Source organism: Indicator indicator, chromosome 29, assembly GCF_027791375.1.
Source record: "Indicator indicator isolate 239-I01 chromosome 29, UM_Iind_1.1, whole genome shotgun sequence".
Taxonomy (NCBI): Eukaryota; Metazoa; Chordata; class Aves; order Piciformes; family Indicatoridae; genus Indicator; species Indicator indicator.
The window spans coordinates 2,259,817-2,277,596 of record NC_072038.1 but is presented as its reverse complement, the minus strand read 5'-3'; the positions used below and the strand labels follow the sequence as shown (position 1 = coordinate 2,277,596).

At 55.3% G+C, this 17,780-nt stretch overlaps 1 protein-coding gene across 1 annotated transcript in view; it reads left to right on the top strand.

Moving 5' to 3' along the window:
* The window catches only part of MYOCD (myocardin), a 152,641-nt gene that overhangs the window by 115,809 nt on the left and 19,052 nt on the right, over nt 1-17,780 (top strand). The window contains 2 exon segments of the mRNA XM_054393801.1: nt 7,121-7,186; nt 14,183-14,238. Of these exon segments, the coding sequence (XP_054249776.1) occupies nt 7,121-7,186; nt 14,183-14,238 (122 nt within the window).

The window sequence follows — 17,780 nt, the reverse complement described above, 5'->3', positions numbered from 1 at the left end:
GCAGCTCCCCTCACCCTCTGACACTCACACAGGGAAGCCTCAGACATGATCCACAAAGAGAGCCTCAAAGCCAGCAGCCTGGCAAGGGAGGCTGGGGCCCAATCAGAGCCATTCTGTGCCAGCCAGGGGCAACCACCAGGTTCCTCTGGTGCACACCACAGCCCTGGGACATGCCTCACATTGGCTCAGCTGCTGCTTGATGTACAACACAACTGCTGCTGTTGCAAACCAGAGGCCCTCCTCCCCATAACCCCATCCCCAATTTGCTGCCAGCTCCCCACTGGCCCCAGCAGATCAGTTCCTGCCCTGTGCAACACTCCTGGCCCTCAAACCCCAGCTCTGAGCCACAAAGGGCAGGAGTGAGCTGCAGGGATGCTGGCAGAGGGGGCAGTGGCTTCCTGCTGCTCTTCTCAGGGGCAGTGCCAGCTTTGTTTTGTCAAACTGCTGACACCCTTCATGCTCCCACTCTCAGACTGGCCCAACCTGATGCTTCTGCAGGTGCCCTTCACTGCACAGCTCAGGAATGCCTTCTGGTGCAGGGAGCAGCAGGTCACTGCCCAACCCTTCTGGGAGCAGCAGGGACTTACTTCAGAGCCCAGGAACTGCATTGGCTGTAAGTGTGGTTCCCAGTCAGAGGAAAAGGTGTTGGTGAAGCCCAGGCAGGGAAGACAGCAGCAATCATTGGGGTTTCACCAGAAACCACATAAGAGAGCTGGGAAGAGCTGAAGCAGAAGGAGCTCTGCCTCAGTCACTGCCACTCACAGAGGGTCACAGAGGTAGGGACAGCTGCTGGGTCAGGAGTCAAGATTCAGCAGTGGACCTGCAGCTCCACCTGGGCAGCTCCTCAGCTGCAAGGCTGAGCTGGATGTTGAGAAAGACTCAGGCAGCTTCAGAGCTTCCAGGGAAGCTGCTCTGGCAGCACTGGTGGGAAGGGACCTGCTCTGGTCTGGCTTTCTTTGCAGAGATCACCTCCACCACCACTGGGTGAGGGCAACCCTGTCTTTGCCTGCCCCAGCCCTGAACCCTGTGAGAAGGGCAGCTGCCCACCTCCCTGGGCAGAGTGCCACAGTTCTGCTCAGCCCCTGTCTGTTAAACCAACTCCCCATAGAGAGGCTGGTGCCGGGAGTGCTCTGGCACTGCCCCAGCAGGGGGGATGCTCTGATGCAGGTGCTCAAAGTCCCATCCTGGTCATCTGCTGAGCACTGTGCCCCACAGACTGAAGCTGAAGGCTAGGTTTGCCTTCTCCTGGCAGGACTGGAATGTGTCACCAGGCCAGGCAAGGCCCAAGCTGTTCTCTTAGCTTCCTAAAGCTCTGAGGTCAACTCCTAGGGAGGAGAATGAGTCATGACTGTCAGTCATGGGCAGTACTCAGAGCCTGGGCCACCAGAGCCAGCTGTGACTGAGGCCAGGAGGTCTTCTCTGTGCCCATGACACAGCCCCACTGCAGAGGATGTTTCTGGAAGCTGTATCATTAAGTGGGACTTGGTGCTAGCATGGAAGGGAGGAGGATTTCTAACAGAAAAAGGTCAGGAGTAAAATCCCTGGAATAGCTCTGGCATACCTCCCACCAACTGGGCAGGGGTTTGCCCTCATGGGGTACCACAGGCTCTGAAAGCAAGGCTGATGGCAGCTGATGGTGCCAGGGTGCATGGCTGTTCCCCTGGGCATGCCTCTCACCAACCAAGCAGGTGCAGGCAACAAGGGTGCTTGGGGTGTGGGGGCAAGACTCCAGCAGTGCTCCAGACTCCTCTCTGTGTGCCATCAGTGTGCCTCTGGAGGAAGCAGCTGGCTGAAGAGCAGCCTCCTCTCAGGGAAGCAGTTTCCTTGGGAAAAGAAAAAGTAGAGTATGCAGGAGAAAAAAGAATGCCCATAGGTGAAGGGTGACAGCATCCTGAAGGGTGACAGCATCCTGGAGGTGACTCCTGAAGGGTGACAGCATCCTGGAGTTGAGTCACCAGCAACAATCAGAGCTCAGGCCTCCAGACACAGAGCCAAGGAAGAGGACAGGAATGCAGCTGGGGTCAGACACAGCTTCAAGAGATTTCACATCCCCTTCAAGATGCAGCCAGGTGGTGGTGGTTTGCACAGTGCCAGGGGCTCCCCCCAGCCCTGCTTTTAAACATCATTGGTCTGGCATCTGCCAAGCTGCAAGCTGCAGCTGCCCAATCAGTGGCTGCTTCACCTCCTCTTGCACAAATGTTCAGTGGTGCTGCCCACAGCTATGTTCCTTCAGATGGTTTGCAACAGGCTTTGGAAGTTCATAGAGGTGGTGCTCAGGAGTCAAGGGAATGCACCCCAGGAGATCCAGGGCTGGGTGAATATTCACTGGCTGACACAACAAATTCCACTGCTGGCTTTGGGCTGCTTCTGGAAGTGGCCAGCACTGCACCCACCTGTCCCCACCTTTTCTGTCAGTGTGCCCTGAGCAGACAAGGCTGGAGAAGCTTCTCCTCCTTGCCCTGTGGCTTAAGAATGAGCCTGGGAAGGCTGCACATCCTGCCCATAGCTGCTCACCCATGGAAGGGCTTAGCTCTTATGTTCAGAACAGCTTCTGACATTGCTGGGTCACAGCCTTGATGCCTGTCAGCATGAAAACCAATTTGGAGACCTTTTCTCCCTGCACAGAATCAGCTTTACATACAATCAGATCCCCTCTGTGATGGTCAATCTGCAGTGCTCAGAGCAGGAGACAGTGAGGAGGCTGCTGGCTGGAGCATGGAGCAGCTGCAGCAGGGTTGGCTCCCCTGGGCTGGGCACTGTTTGCTGGAGTGCAGTGGGATTAGGGAAATCTGAGCTCCTGAGTGCTGCTCCTGCATCCCAGCAGAGGGACAGCTGTGGCAGTGGCACCTAACAGGGTTTCAGTGCTTCTTCCAGCAAAGCATTCATTGAATCTTACTGCTGATTGCCTCCCAAGTGATGCTCCAAGGGCATCTGTAGCATCTGGCTGCTGACAAGCTCCCCATGGGACAGCAATGTGCCCTGGGGGCCAAGAAGGCCAATGGGATCCTGGGGTGCAGCAAGAACAGTGTGGCCAGCAGGGCTGGGGAGATTCCCCTCCCCCTCTACACAGCCCTAGTTAGACCCCACCTGCAATGTTGTGTCCAGCTCTGGGCTCCCCAGAGCAAGAGGGACAGGGAGCTGCTGAAGGGAGTCCAATGGAGAGCTGCAAGGATGGTTGTGGGACTGCAACATCTCTCTTATGAGGAAAGGCTGAGAGAGCAGGGGCTGCTTACTCTTGAGAAGAGATGGCTGAGAGGGGATCTGATCAGTGTCTACAACTATCTGCAGGGTGGCTGGCAGGAGGATGGAGCCAGGCTCATTACAGGGATACCCAGGGACAGGATGAGAGGCACTGAGTGTAAACACAGTCACTGGAGTTCCACCTAATCATGAGAAAAACATCTTTGGTGTGAGGGTGCTGGAGGCCTGAAGCAGCCCAGAGAGGCTGTGGAGTCTCCTTTTCTGGGGATCTTCAAAACCTGCCTGGACATGTTCCTGTGTAACCTGCCCTAAGTGCTGCTGCTTTGCAGAGGGTTGGACTTGATGATCTCCAGCCATTCTGTGATGTCCTTTGTCTCCAAGCAGGCCTGGCTGGCAGCTGGCTGCACCCTGAGGCTCTTTGTCTGCTCTGAAAGGAGCAGGAGCAGCATAGGATGTGGGCTTTGAAAGCAGAGCCATCAGGTGGAAGGCATCCCCTGGCTCAGGTGGATATGGTGTGACACTTGGCCAGGCTGTGCTGCAGGTGGCAGTGGGATGCTGCAAACCCTGGGAGCTGTGGAGGGATGGAGCATGCAAGTTTGGTGATGACACCAAGCTGTGTGGTGCAGCAGACAGGCTGGAGGGAAGGGATCCATCCAGAGGGACCTGGGCAGGCTGCAGAGCTGAGCACATGACAGCCTCAGGAGGTTCAACAAGACCAAGGGCAAGGTCCTGCAGCTGGGTTGAGGCAATCCCAGGCACTGATATAGGCTGGGCAGGGAATGGCTGGAGAGCAGCCCTGAAGAAAAGGCCTTGGGGGTGCTGGGGGAGGAGAAGCTCAGCAGGAGCCAGCAGTGAGCACTTGCAGCCCAGAGAGCCAAGCAGAGCCTGGGCTGCAGCAAGAGAAGTGTGGCCAGCAGGGCCAGGGAGGGGATTCTGCCCCTCTGCTCCACTCTGTGAGACCACAGCTGGAGCTCTGTGTCCAGTTCTGGAGCCTCTGTTCCAGGAAGGATCTGGAGGTGCTGGAAGGTGTCCAGAGAAGGGCCATGAGGATGAGCAGAGGGCTGGAGCTGCTCTGCTATGAGGACAGACTGAGAGAGTTGGGGTTGTGCAGTCTGGAGAAGAGAAGGCTCCAAGGAGACCTTCTTGTGGCCTTCCAGTATCTGAAGGAGGCTACAGGAAAGCTGGGGAGGGACTTTTTAGGGTGTCAGGGAGTGACAGGACTGGGGGGAATGGAGCCAAACTAGAAGTGGGAGATTCAGATTGGATCTTAGGAAGAAGTTCTTCCCCATGAGCCTGGTGAGACACTCGAACAGGTTGCCCAGGGAGGTGTTGGAAGCCTCATCCCTGGAGGTTTTTAAGTCCAAGCTGGATGTGGCTGTGAGCAACCTGCTGTGGTGTGAGGTGTCCTTGCCCATGGCAACCTGCTGTGGTGTGAGGTGTCCTTGCCCATGGCAGGGGGGTTGGAACTGGATGATCCTTGAGGTCCCTTCCAACCCTGACAGTTCTATGGTTCTGTGCTGCCCTGGGGTGTTCTGCAGCCAGACAGGGTAGGCTGTGTGCCTTTGGCAGGGTGTTGCACATCATTCCAGAAGCCTTTGCTGTCTCTGGTTCCCATGTGGTGATAAGATGTTGTGTGTCAGTTCCCTCAGTTTAAAGCAAGATGCTCTAACTCTTGGGACACTGGATCCAGTTCCTAGGGGAATCCTTCCTGAGTGAACTCCAAATCTTCTTTATCCTTGGACAGTCCCCAGCCTGCTGTTCCATCTCCTCCTTAGGGGAAGTGCAAAGCTCTGTGTGACTCTTTAACATGCTGAGCACACACTGAGAAGGTTCTACACAGAGAGGCTGAGGTCCACCTCACCCTGTGCAAGGTGCCTCCCATCAGCTGGCTGCCATTAAACTGCAAGACACAAACTTCTCAGGTGTGGGCTGGCCAAGTTACTTTCCTGGTTGCTTGAGGGAGATGATTCCTTCAAGGGTAATGCAGACCACTGGATCTGATGTAGATACCTAGAGGGCAAGGGTCTATATCCATGTCCATGGGCACAACTACCACCAACCAGAGATGGTACCACAGGTCAGTGGAGGGCTACAGACTTCCCTGGCAGCAAGGTTTGCCAGGGGTTGCCAGTGGCTTCTAGCCGCCAGCTTCACTCTGGCATAAGGGGAGGAGCAGCCATGCAGACTATGCCAGGTCCTGGAGGCTGCATTTCCCTCACAGGAAGAACTTACCTTTGGTGCCCTAAGGAATGCTGGAATCTGGCAGGAGATCCTTGTCCCATGTGAGGCCTTCACTGAACGTCTGTTCTGATTGTGAGGTGTTTTGTACCGAGGATGTGGGAAGTCCCAAGAGATGGCATCTGGGGGAGCCTTGTGCTTTGGGGACTCCTCTGGAGTCGTGACTCAGCTCCAAGCCATGGCCCAGGGAAGCTGCAGGGTTGGCAGAGCTGCTCTGCCCTCTCTCCCCCTTCCTGCACCAGCTGTCTCCAGGCAGCTAAGGGGCTGCAGGCTGGGGCTGTGCTGGTGGGCAGGGGACCTGCTGTGACTGCTGAGAGACACACAGCCTGGTGGCAAGCTGGGAGGACTTTCCAGCAGGGAAACATGGACAGGACTTTAATGCTCTGCACTGTGGTCTGAATGTCTGTCTTCTTGAAGACAAATTTGCCCTCATTCCCCAGAAAAAAAAAATAAATGTGGACAGGCTGGGAAGTGTCCAGAGAAAGGCCAGAAGGATGAGCAGAGACCTGAAGCCCTCTGCCACGTGAGGGAAGACTGAGAGATCTGAGGTTGTTCAGCCTGCAGAAGAGAAGGCTCAGGGCAGACCTTACTGCCATGGAGCAGGACATGAAGGGAGGCCACCAGCAGCATGGAGACTCCCTTGGTACAAGGAGTCCCATGGCAAAGCCAAGGGCTGCAGGGGACAAGGTACTGCTGGGGACATTCCCATTGGGCTCCAGAGGAAAATGTTTCCCATGGGCACAGCTGGACACTGGAATCATCTCCCCAGGGCAGTCTCCACAGTGGACGGTTTGGAGCTTGCCAGGGTGCTGAGCCAGCTCAGTTCAGCTCCACTATCACGTGGAAAGGTTGGAGCAGATGGTCCTTGGGGTCCCTTCCAAGCTGGCATTCTGTGACTCCATGGATGCAGGCACAGGCAGGGTTTCCTGAGCTGGATCAAGCAACCTGTGCAGCCCTGAGCCATGCTGAGCTCTGCAGCCCTGCACAAGGCAGCTGCAGGGCCATGGGGAGCTGCCCTTCCATGCTGCTGCTTTGTTGGGCACCCAGTGTGTCTCTGGCACTGTGGCCATGCCACTGCTCCATGCAGTGCCCCTGGGCAGTGGTTCACTCCCATCTGCTGCTGCATCACCTCCCAAGAGAAGTGATTCTGGAGGCTGCAGGTTCCTGGAGCAATGGGTTCATGGCATTCATCTCTCCTCAGCACATTGTCTGCATCCCCCTCAGCACACTGAGCACATATGCAGCCTATGCCAAGCCTTGCAGGGCTGGAAAGGTACTGCCAGGCCCTCAGGAGGGGCATGGAGTTGGAAAGCTCTACTCTACCCACAGTGCTGGGGTGAGGGATGACCTCCCAGCCTCAGAGTCCAGAGCTGAGCAACCATTGGAGCTGAAGCTATGGTCACCTGAGGCTGCTCTTGCAGCTGCCAGGCAGGGATCAGTCTGTGCCAGGCACCAGCCCTTTCCTGCCCATCTGCACAGGGTGGGTGCAGGCTGTCCAGCTCCCTGGAAGCTCTCCTTGGCTTGGGGCACTCTGCTGCACCAAAGCTGGTCCAGCAGCAGCAGCAGCAGCAGCAGGGATCAGTGCCAGGCCTGGTGCCACACACAGACCCCCCCCAACACACTGTCCCCACCAGTGCCTCAGCACCCCCCAGGTCCTTTCCTGACCCTCTCCCTCTCTCAGTCCTACAGCTGCGGCTCCAGCAGAGAAGGACCCGTGAGCAGCTGGCAGAGCAGGGCATCATGCCACGTGAGTACCAACTCCTGCCCCTTCCCCCCTCCTGCCCCAGAGGGGCTCTGCTCAGCTCAGGCACTGCTGGGGCACTCTGCTGCCCACTCAGACACACTGAGCTCTGAGCAGGTTGCTACCAGAGGGGGCTTTGTTTCCTGCCCTGTGGAGGTCCCTGGTATTGTGCCATGGTGCCCAGCATTTGCCACACAGGTTATAATCTGCTGCTCAGACTGAAGTCAGCAGAGATGCTTAGCCTACACCACCCATAAGCCAGCTGCACACCTGTGTCTCAAAGGCCACTGCAGCAGGAGAAGGAGATCCAGCTCCAGGCAGAAAGCTCCTCACACAGACAAGGGCAGAGGACCTCATGGCCTCCTGTAAATGCCAGGAACATGTGGGGCAGGATCAGAGGAAGAGATAGAGAGGTCCCATTCCAGGAGGCTGTAGAAGAAGGAACTGCCTTGGCCCCAGTGGATGAGTGAGACACATCCAGCTCTGTGCCTGCACCCAGCCAGGACCCCAGCAGGGCAGCAGCTCTGTGCCTGTGCCCAGCCAGAACCCCAGCAGGGCAGCACTCCAGTGTGCAGCTGAGGCCAGTGAGGCTCCACCTAAGCTTGTTTGCTGCAGAGTGATGAATGATGTCCTGCTCCCTGCTTTCCCCTCTCTGACCACATCCATCCTTGCTGCCCTGGCACCCAAGCCTGAAGGACAAGCTTCAGGCCAGCATCATCCTTCAGCCCAAAAAGTAAGTGAGTGGAAGTGATGCCCTCCTGCACCTTCTGCAGGGGCATCCTCAGTCCTGTGGCACTACCAGAGAGCTGATGATGGGAGCTCAGACCTGCTCCATGGGCAACTCCTGACCTAGCTCAGGCTCCACCTGCATGAATCTGTGGTTACCTGGCCCCAGGCAGGCAGAGGATTCTCCTGTCTCATCAAAGGCCCCCTGGGTTCCCTGCTAGGATCACAACTTTCCAAAGGCTCTGGCACTTTTGGCTAACCTCGAAGACTGTGGTGCAGGAGAAGCTTCTTAAGGAGAAACTTCTTTACTTTGAGGGTGATGGAGCACTAGGAACAGGCTGCCCAGAGAGGTTGTGGAGTTGTTTTGAGACTTTCAGAACCCATCTGGACATGTGCCTGTGCAACCTGATCGATCTGTCAGTGGGGAGGAGTTGGACAGGATGATCTCCAGAGGTCCCTTCCAGCCCATGCCACTCCGTGATTCCAAACAGCAGAACAAAACTCACTAAGGGCATGGCTCTGGCACTGCCTGCTGCACCCTGCCCACCCCTCTGACCTTCCTATGCCTTCCCAAAGCAGCCAGCAGCAGACCCCTTCTCAGCACAGTGTTGCCAGGATCAAGCACTACTGAAACTTGGGCAGGATGACAAAAACCCTGACTGCCAAAATGCTCACAAAGCTTTCAGGCTGACAGCTTCAGGCTCCTCCCTGTGGTCTTCTCTTCATGGCTTTAAGCATTCAGATTTTATGCTGCCTGCCACCAAAGTGCATTTTAGTCCAGTCACAGGACTGGACTGCACCAGTACACACTAGGGGTTGATCTGTTGGAAAGCAAGTCCATGGAGAAGGACCTTGGAGTCCTGGTGGACAATGTTATCCATGAGCCAGCAGTGTGCCCTCATGCCCAAGAAGGCCAATGGTGGCCTGGGGTTCATCAAGAAGAGTGTGACCAGCAGGTCAAGGGAAGTTCTTGTCCCCCTCTGCTCTGACTGCTGAGGCTACATCTGGAGAACTGTGTTCAGGTCTGTGCTCCCCAGTTCAGGAGGGACAGGGAACTACTGGAGAGAGTGCAGTGGAGGCTGCAAGGATGCTGAAGGGACTGAAACATCTATGTGAGGAGGAAAGGCTGAGAGCCCTGGGGCTGGTGAGCCCGGAGAAGAGCAGCCCCAGAGAGGATCTTACTAAGGTTTACAAATATCTGAGGGTTGGTGTCAAGAAGGGGCCAGGCTCTCTTAGTGGTGCCCAGTGACAGGACAAGGGGCAATGGACACAAACTGGAACCCAGGAGGTTGCATCTGAGCAGGAGGAGAAAGTTGTTTGTTGTGAGGGTGCTGGAGGCCTGGAGCAGGCTGCCCAGAGAGGTTGTGGAGTCTCCTTGTGTGGAGACTTTCAAGACCCATCAGGATGTGCTCCTGTGTGGCCTGCCCTAAGTGACCCTGCTTTGGCAGGTGGAGTGGACTTGATGATCTCTGGAGGTGCCTTCCCACCCCTACCATGCTGTGATTCTATGACTCCAGGAGCTGGAGCTTTAAGCCCAGTCCTGTGGCTTTGTGATTATTGCAACACAGGCATTTGAGTGGCATTGAGTGCAGCCTCAGCAAGTTTGCTGATGACACCAAGCTGTGTGGTGCAGCAGACAGACTGGAGGGAAGGGATCCATCCAGAGGGACCTGGGCAGGCTGCAGAGGTGGGCACAAGCCAACCTCAGGAGGTTCAACAACACCAAGGGCAGGGACCTGTATCTGGGTCAAGGCAATCTCAAGCACAAATCCAGGCTCTGATATAGGCTGGGCAGGGACTGGCTGGAGAGCAGCCCTGAGGAGAGGGACTTGGGGTTGCTGGGGGATAAGAAGCTCAACAGGAGCTGTCAGTGTGCACTTGCAGCCCAGAGAGCCAAGCAGAGCCTGGGCTGCAGCAAGAGAAGTATGGCCAGCAAGTCAAGGGAGGTGATTCTCCCCCTCTGCTCAGCTGTGGTGAGACCCCACCTGGAGTACTGCATCCAGTTCTGGAGCCTCTGTTACAAGAGGGATTTGGACATGCTGGAAGGTGTCCAGAGAAGGGCCATGAGGATGAGCAGAGGGCTGGAGCTGCTCTGCTCTGGAGACAGACTGAGAGAGTTGGGGTTGTGCAGTCTGGAGAAGAGAAGGCTCCCAGGAGTCCTTCTTGTGGACTTCCAGTATCTGAAGGGGGCTCCAAGAAAGCTGGGGAGGGACTTTTTAGGCTATCAGGTGGTGATAGGACTGGGGGGAATGGAATAAAGCCAAAAACATGTCCAGCACCTCCTGAACTCAGATGAGATGCAGGGCAGCCCATGGCACACGTGTGGAGCAGAAGAGCCACCAGAGAGGTTTGCAGCCCTGATGCTGCCCTGCAGGGCTGGGTCCCTGGGATTGCACAGGACTGCTCCAAAGGGCACCTAACATGTGGAGCCACACACCCTGCAGCACAGCTTCAGCCACATCCATCTGAGGGCAGCTGCAGGGCATTCTCCTGTTTCTTACAGCTTGGTCACACTCCCAGCTTCTAGACTGATGTTTTGCAGTCTGGTTTCTGCCCAGAAGACTGTTTTGGGAAGCTTCTGTGCTCCCTCACCCAGAGGAGCAGAAGAAAAGGCACTTTTGCCATTGTGAAAACAAAGGTGCAGGATTTAACTGCTGGCTGTGACCTCAGGAGGAAGTGTCAGGTGTGAGCAGTTCACACAGGGGAGCCCCAGCCAGCTGCCCATGGCTTGGGCAAGGGCAGAGATTCTTTCCAAGAAACAAGTCTCTGTTTAACCACAGCTGCCCTCGCCCTGCTGGCTCTGAGGAGCAGCAGGTGAGGTGGGCTCTGGGAGGTGCAGCAGGACACCACCTCAGTTCATAGGCATTGTAGGAAGGGCTGTAACCCAGAGGGGCTGAGCACAGCCCTCCTGGGAAGAGAAAAGGTGAGCACTGGTGGTCTCCATGCTGAGAGGTTTGCTCCCAGGCTTGGCACATGCTCTTGATCCCACCTTGCACATCAGCTGGTGCCCAAGGGTGGCAGAGCTCTCCTGCTGAGACAATCTCAGCACAGAGAAACTTTAGTTTCCTTCCTGATCCATTTTGTGCAAAGATCAGGAAGAGAGGTGGGAGGTCAGAGTGACAGAATAGTGTTGGATAAAGATTTGAGGGCTTGCAGAAACCCTTGCAGGAAGGGAAGGTGATGGCCATGCAGAGCCTGCCTCAGCTCCTCAGCAGTGCAGCTGCAGCCAGTGTGAAACATTGGAGTGAATCCCAGGAAGCTGGCTGGGTTTGGGTATCCCAGAGAACAGGGCAGGGCTAGCTGAGCACAGCATAGGGAGATCAATGCCTTCACCAAAGCCCAGTCTGGGTTTGGTTTGAGTGGGAAATGCCATTGCATACCTGAGCACTGTTCACACTGCCCTGGATGTTCCCCCACAAAACATTCAGCTGTCCCCAGCATGGGGGAAGGCAGGAACCTGCCTGCAGGAGGATGCTGAGGAGCATTGTACAAGACTTCAGGTTCAAAGCTGGGCTCTGATTGTCAGCTGGTATTAGGCTGTAAATTGAACAAGCTGCTGGCAAAGCAATCCACAGTGCTGAAAAAGGCTCTGCAGATACAGATGGCTGCAGACTGGAAGGCAAGAGCAGCCTCTGAGTTCAGCCTCTGAGCTCCTTCAGCCCTCTGACTGTTTGTGGAGGAGCCTCTGAGGGCCAGGGGAGATCCAGGTTCATCGAGACACAGCCACAGTGCTGCTGTATGGGAGGGCAGGTGAGGGGGGAGCATGCCCCACTCTTCAGGCTCCACTTCATGCAACCACACATTTTATTGTCCTAGTCACACTGGTACAGACCCAGCAGGAGCATTTGAAAGCAGGAGCCTGTGGGGTCCCTTGCAGCAGGGCAGGCTGCAGGGCTGAGGATGGGGAATCCTCTCTCTAGACCCACAGAGATGCTGCCCAGAGCCCAGCCCCACCCTGCTCACCTACCCAAGAGCAAGGGGAGGCAGCTTGCAGGATCAAGGATTCTTCAGGGCAAGGTTCCCCCAACTCTGGTGGACTGCAGGAGTTGAGTGCTCGAAGTAAAGAGCCTCTTGCTGTAGGCAGCCAACACCTCACCCCCCCGAGTGAAACCGCAGAGGCAACAGTGCCAAGGTCACCACCACCACTCCCCAAAGCTCTGCCCTGCTTCCCCCAGACCCTCAGCCCCTTCAAGCTGCCTTCTCATCCCCTGACAAGTTGTCTGAGTAACCAGTGCTGGCCATGTCTTTATTTGTTTTGCAGACTAATACAAGCTGCAGCCTCCTCATAGCTCCTCCAAAAGCCTTGGTAAAGGACTCAGCTCTGCCCCATGTGCCCCCCGAGCAGCACGGCGTTGGCCCTGCCTGCAGCACGCCCCCAGTGCCAGCTCTCCAGCATGAGCAGGGCTGCAGAAGGCCTCTCTCTCTTGCTAGCTTCATTTCCTCATGCACACCATTGTGTTCTGCTTCTGACCCAACCAGCTGTCACCAGTGCCCATGGCTGCTCACCAGGGCATGGCACAGCTACCCTGCCTTGCCTGTGTGTCGCTTCCCAGCTGCCAGGAGCAGCAAGGTGCCTTCTGTGTCTTCTGGGGTTCACTGGGGGTTGTGGAGGTTGTCCACCAAAAAGCCAGCTCAGAATGCCCTGAAACATACCCCAGCTGCCCCCAGTCTTCTCTGCATCCTCCCCTAGACTCTGGACCTGGCACTTTGGGATGAAAATGCTCAGGGGGTTGGAGCAGCTCTGCTACGAGGACAGGCTGAGGAATCTGGGGGTGTTCAGCCTGGAGAGGAGAAGGCTCCAGGGAGACCTAATAGCAACCTGCCAGTACCTGAAGGGGGCTACAAGAAGGCTGCAGAGGGACTGCTTGCAAAGGCCTGCAGGGACAGGACCAGGGGAAATGGCTTCAAACTAGAGCAGAGCAGATTGAGATTGGATGTTAGCAACAAACTCTGCACCATGAGGGTGGTGGAACACTGGAACAGGTTGCCCAGGGAGGTGGTTGGGGCTTCATTCCTGGAGATATTCTCTGGAGATGTTCAAGGTGAGGCTGGACAGGGCTCTGGGCAGCCTGATCTAGTGGAGGATGTCCCTGCTGAGTGCAGAGGGGCTCAGACTGGATGACCTTTGGAGGTCCCTTCCAACTCAACCCATGCTATGGTTTAAGGGCCATGGTGGTTTTAGGTTGTTGGTTGGACTTTATGATCTTGGAGGCCTTTTCCAACTGAAGCAATTCTATGAATCTATGATTCTATGACTTGTATGAAAAAACTTTCTGTCCTTATTGGGTCCCATTCCAAAGATGGAAAAGGAACCCCTGTTGCAAATCAGAGCCATAGTAGTAGGCTGCTTTTGTGGGTCCCAACAGGAACAGTTAACTCTGCCTGGTTACACTGCCAGAAAAATACTTTTTGCAGGATCTGAGAAACATTAACCCCTTCAGCATGCAGATTCTGCTCTTATTTCTGCTGAATGAGGGCAGGGAAGGAAATGTTCAAGGTTCTCCATGACTCCAGTAAAGATTGCCCCACGGGACTGGCATTAACTAGTCCAAGAGCCAGGGATTATTGGCCTGCTATCAAGAGTCCCTCTGGGATAATCCTCCTTGGTGTCAGGAGATGCTGAGGGCATGGTCTGCTGCCTGGTACCTGGCTGGGCAGCTGCCTGCCCAGGGTCACCCCAGGGAAGGGGACAGGACAGGTGCTCAGTGAGTGATGGAAGGGTTGTCAGTGATGGAAGAGGGACAAAGCACCACAGCCCCAGGGCCTTGCCTTGGAATATCCTCAGTGGAGGAGGTGCCCTCCTTGATCCCAAGAGGCAAGGCAGGCCTTCCTGTTGAGGCTTTCCTGCTGGCCTCAAGGTTCAATCACCTGCAGGTTTGCCTTGCAGAAGTCCCCTCTCAGCTTGTTGCTTCTCCCAGATCTGCCTTGTGGGGCTGTGGTGCCTCCCAGGACCTGCAGGAAGCACTCTAGGGGAAAGCTGCCTCTGCTCTCTGATGTGTCCCACGGAGCACTGCACTCCAAAGCCTGCACCCCACCCCTGCCCATGTGCCTCCTGCTCTGCCCACGCTCTCCACGCCCCTGCTCTCTCACCACGGATTCCCCAGGGCGTGGGAGCTCCCGGAGCTTCCCGGGGTTATTTTTAGCCAGTGCGATGCAGAGAGGGCTACTCTGTGGTGCTATTTTTACAGCACTCATTAAAATGCTGCTGCTGAATATCCGGGTGGCTGCTTGCTTCCTGCTCCCGTGCTGACTGCTCCTCTCTCTTTCCTGTTGCAGCACTGAAAAGCCCTTCCACATTCCATGAGCAGAGAAAAAGCCTGGAGCGAGCCAAGGTAACTCCTGCAGCCAGCCCCAGGGTGGTTGGCACATGGGGGCTTGCTTTGCATGCATGGCGGGGGTAGAAAGCACCTTCCACCGCTCTTCCCTCCTCTGGCATCCTCCTCTCAGGCCCTGAGGCTAAGGGTGAGGGTCAGGCCATCTCCCTGGTGCCAAGCAGGCAGGGCTCACGATGCTTTGGAGCAGCCTCTCCAAGCAGGCAAGGTTTAAAAGAGCAGAGCAGCCCTCTGTGCCTTGAGTCATACCACAGCCCCTGGGTTTTAGATGAGGCTGTGGGCAGGGCATAGCTCAGGATGACACTGACAGTCCTTCCAGTTGAGGTCCCACCAGCTGAAGTGTTGCTTTCCTCTCCAGGCCAGGTCCACAACCTGCTCCTTGCTCTGCTGGCTGCTCTCCACTCCTGCTCAAGCCAGCAGGGTTAGAGCAGGGCCAGCAGCAAAAAGGGCTGAAGAAGCCTAACTGCTTAGCAAGTGTGCATGAGGACTCAGATGTCCTTTGTCACCTGGAGCCAGTCCCCAGAGAGCTCACAGCCTGTCATCAGGCAGGAGCCTGGCTTTTAGCTCAGCCATTCCAACACACAATGTCCAAGGGGCTAAGTGGGCCAGGCTCCCCCCAGCCCCATTATCTAACTGCACTCAGGCTTCCCTCAATATTGCCAAAAGCAGAGATAAGATAAGTAGCCATTGCCAGGACACATCCAAGCTCCCTGATGCCATCACTTTATGGGAAGTCTCCCTGGCCTGCCAGGCTCCCACCAGCCAGCCCTGCCCGAGCTGGAGGAGCGTGCAGGGAAAAGGCAACACTCAGTCTCTGCAGGTTTTGCTTGAACACAAGAATTTTATTTCCTCAAGCTGCAAAAACGTGCTTGGAGCCACGTGGGGAAGGACCTTTCTGAGGAAGAACCTTTCTGAGGAAGAATGATTGTGAGAGATGGAGAAGTGCTCTGCTGAACTTAAACACTCTCCAAATCACTTGCCCCAAGTCTCCTGCAGTGACAAACAGCCAGAGTGAGAAGAGCAGAGTAGGGCTGTGACAAATGAGTGTGCTTACACAGCTCCCAGCCCTCCAGAGTGTCCCTCAGGTGTCATATTTTACAGTCTGAGTATACATTCATGTCTCTTTGCTGTGCTCTTCCAAAGCTCCCACTGGCTACTTGCCTGGGGAAAAGGGGAGGATGCTCTGCTCTAGCCCAGCCTGCAGACCGCTCCAGAGCAGGCTGATGAAGGCACCAAGGAGCACAGCCCAGAGCCTTCCTGAGCTGTGACAGGGGCAGAGCAGTGACTCCTTCCAGATCATCCCTCGGTGGCCTTTGTTGCTTAGCTGACATTCACAGAATCACAGAACCTTAGCAGTTGGAAGGGACCTGCAAAGATCGTCCAGGCCAACCCCCCTGCCAGAGCAGCAGCACCAAGGCCTCCCCACAGCCTTCTATTTCTGGTCTTCCAAACTGAGGGGTTTGCAAACAGAAAGCATATAACAAGAACATTTTTTTTTCCCTGTGAGGGTGACAGAGCCCTGGAACAGGGTCCCAGGGGAGTTGTGGAGTGTCCCTCTCTGGAGATATTCAAAATCCCCCTGGATGTGTTCCTGTGTGACCTGCTTCAGGTGATCCTGCTCTGGCAGGGGGGTTGGACTGGATGAGCTTTGGAGATCCCTTCCAGCTCCTAACATTCTGTGATTCTGTGAACAAGAACCACTTTCCTGTGTTTTGAAAGATCTTCTGTTTCAGCTATTGATGAAAAAAAAAAGCAAACAAAAAGCCCCAACACACCACATCTGAAGGTTTTCTCCATCATTTGTTCCCTAGTGACACAAAATCAGCTTCTAAACAGCAAAGGTCAAAAGGATCTGGAACTACAGCAGAAAGCCAGGCTGGGAGAGGGGAAATGCTGGGCTCAACAGGAGCAATGCCACAGCTGTAGGACAGCAAGCCAGGCTTAGCCCAAGTCAGGAGCAGGATTAGCTGGGAAGGCCTAGGGTGAAGTTAACTGCACTCAGGTGCAGGCACCAGTGTGCTCTGACCTGGCACAGGAGCCAGGCAAACCCCCATGGCCCCAGCGAGGGATTGTGCTGGGGAAAAAAATACTGGGGGGAAGGGGAAGGAATTATAAAGGCTTCAGTAAATAAAGTGTCTGTTGTTTGTTTAAACATGTCAGGGAGAGGCTGGCAGCAGGCCAGGCCAGCAGGCTTTGAACTCAACGTCCTGTAATAGATTGCTGACTGGAGGACAGGCAGCAGGCTGGCTCCTGAGGCAGGCTGGCTCAGCAGGGCTGTGCACTGCACCCAGCACCCAGCAAGCCTGGCAGGGAAGGGCCACAGGTGACAGCTGTGGTGCCTCTGCCCCGGAGCAGATCAGCCCCATCTGAGTCACTCCTGGCAGATGTCTGACCCCCGATGGATGTCCCACCCCCAGCAGCCTGCTCCAGGGCTCCCTAACCTCTGCTGGGAGCAGTCCCCTGGTTCCCAGCCCATGCTGCTCATCTGAAGTTTAAGGCCATCCCTTTCCCCTGCATGCTTGCACAAGCAGAGCTGTTCTTGGAGCACTTGGAAGAGATGCTTTGCATCCTGTTTCCCTATAGGATACTGATGAACCTCCTCTCCCTTCAGCTCTCCTCCTTGATTCCCCCTCTGCCTCAATAATGACTTCTGAGCCACCACACAGACCCTTTCAGATGCAGGGCACAGAATGAGACCTTGCTAGGCCTAGGACCCATCCTTCACTGTGTCTCCTAGACAAGTGCCTGCTGGTGTGGGGACATGGCTCAGCTGCTCCTCTCTAGATCCTCCAGAGCCTTTTAGATCTTTTTTTTTTCCTTCTGCCTATGAAGTAACTAATTTCTGCCTATGAAGTAACTACAGAGACATCTCTGGTGACTTAAGTCTTTATCCAACCCAGTTCTTGATCAAGTGGCTTAGCTGTGGCTGTGATCTGAGCAGAGTCCTTTCCAAATGTCCTTCTTGAAAGGTTATCAAAAGCATTTCAGATCATTCCTTCAGTTCCCCCAAGTCCTGTTCCATTGTGCTTTGGCTGTTTCAGAGCCCAGGAGTCTGTCTGCTGCTGTCCAAGGCATTCATGACTATTGGTAAGCAAAACTGGTAGGAAAGATTTCCATGCCACAGGATCTGATATATTCTTCTGTTCAGGCTGTGAGCCATTCCTACCTCCTCTGGGGACCCACAGATATGTTCCTTTTTTATGTTAGTCTTACCCAGACCAAATTTCTCTGGCTTGCAGGTGAGAAAAGCCATGAGAGGTAGTGGCAAAAGTCCAGCTACAAGACATCCCTTCCTCTGACAGGAATCTGTCAGCTCTCCATACATGGAGATCAGGTGTGATGTGCTTTGTCCTTGATGAATCCATCCTGGCTGTGACTCAGCTCCTTGATACCTTCAAAACCCATTTAGAGAGCTCAGTTACTTGGCTCAGGACCTTGCTGACACGTTTAGAATTGTCTGATTTCTCCTCCCCACCTCTTTTAGAGCATCTCCCTTGTCCAGTTTCCTGAAGCCTCACCAGATAGTTGCTGCCTCTCTAGCC